Source organism: Triticum dicoccoides, unplaced genomic scaffold (assembly GCF_002162155.2).
Source record: "Triticum dicoccoides isolate Atlit2015 ecotype Zavitan unplaced genomic scaffold, WEW_v2.0 scaffold56115, whole genome shotgun sequence".
Classification (NCBI taxonomy): Eukaryota; Viridiplantae; Streptophyta; class Magnoliopsida; order Poales; family Poaceae; genus Triticum; species Triticum dicoccoides.
Window position 1 is genome coordinate 1 of NW_021282077.1, and position 1,415 is coordinate 1,415.

At 54.8% G+C, this 1,415-nt stretch overlaps 1 protein-coding gene across 1 annotated transcript; it reads left to right on the forward strand.

Annotated features, from left to right (window-relative positions):
- Positions 1 to 29: 29 nt before the first annotated feature.
- On the forward strand, positions 30 to 902 carry LOC119346955 (luminal-binding protein 2-like). The gene has a single exon (XM_037616013.1). It carries the CDS (start codon positions 100 to 102, stop codon positions 763 to 765), a length of 666 nt encoding a protein of 221 aa, XP_037471910.1. The 5' UTR covers positions 30 to 99; the 3' UTR covers positions 766 to 902.
- Positions 903 to 1,415: the final 513 nt, after the last annotated feature.

The window sequence follows — 1,415 nt, forward strand, 5'->3', positions numbered from 1 at the left end:
GCGGCGGTGCAGGGCGGCATCGTGCGCGGCGACGCCAAGGAGGTTGTGGTGCTGGACGTGACTCCGCTGACGCTGGGCATCGAGACTGCCGGCGGCGTGATGACGAGCGTGATCCCCCGGAACTCGCCGATCCCGACCAAGAGGGCCAAGATGTTCACCACGTACCAGGACAGGCAGACGACGGTGACCATCACGGTGTTCGAGGGCGAGCGGAGCATGACCAAGGACAACCGGCTGCTGGGCAAGTTCGACCTCACCGGGATCGCGCCGGCGCCGAGGGGCACGCCGCAGATCGAGGTGACGCTGGAGGTGGACGTGAACGGCATCCTGCACGTGGGGGCGGCGGACAAGGGCACCGGCCGGTCGGAGAAGATCGAGATCAGCAGCGCCGGCCGCAGCATCAGCCAGGAGGAGATCGAGCGCATGGTGCAAGAGGCGGAGGAGTTCGCCGAGGAGGACAGGAAGCTGAGGGACAAGGTGGACGCGCGGAACAAGCTGGAGGCGTACGTGTACAGCGCCCGGACGACGGCCGACGGCGAGCTGGGGGCCAAGATGGACGCCGACGACAGGGAGAGGGTCAAGGAAGCGGCAAGGGAGGCCGGCGAGTGGCTAGAAGCTAACCCGGAGGCCGACAAGGACGACTACGCAGAGAAGCTCAAGGAGCTGGAGGATGTCTGCAGCCCCGCCTTTGCCGCTGCCTACGGGAACGCCGGCGGTGGTCATGACGACGACGCCGAGGAGGACAACGACCACGACGAGCTTTAGATTTTTACTACTAGGAGATAGGAGATTTAATTTTTGTCTTACCTTAGTACTGGTGCATAAGATTAGACTTGAACTACGTACTTGCTGATCAACGGCCAAGGTCAGAAATCTTGTTGATTGTTTGTGTGTTTGATTAATACAGTATAATATACACGGTACATTTGCTTAAGTTCATGTTCATATTCTGGAATTTTGAAAAAAACTCATACTCCCTCGGATCCATATTATTTGTCGATGATTTAGTACAAAGGAAATTTTACAGAAGGACATATTTAAGGCCTGTTCGGAATTTCACCAGCTCCATGAAATTTCAGGAGCTGTGGAGTTAGGAAATAGCTGCTCCGCAGTTTTCAACTGCAACTCCACCAACTCCGGGAGTGGAGTTGTGGAGTGGAGGTTCTTCGACAGAAATTGTGTTTGAGGAGCAGTCCGCTGACGGCTGCCGAGAAGCACAGTTCCCGTCGCCTCATGTTTGGTCACCTCATGCATCTAGTCTTCCTTAAGTCGGAGTAGTTTCTCGAAACTTGGGTGCTATATAAAACTAGGAACAAGCATGCTGAAGTGCTTGCTCACCTAGAGAACAATTATTCGATTCACTTTATTTCTTTTGTAAAATGATAAGTCGATCATGTTGTTATGGTCTGGCCTGG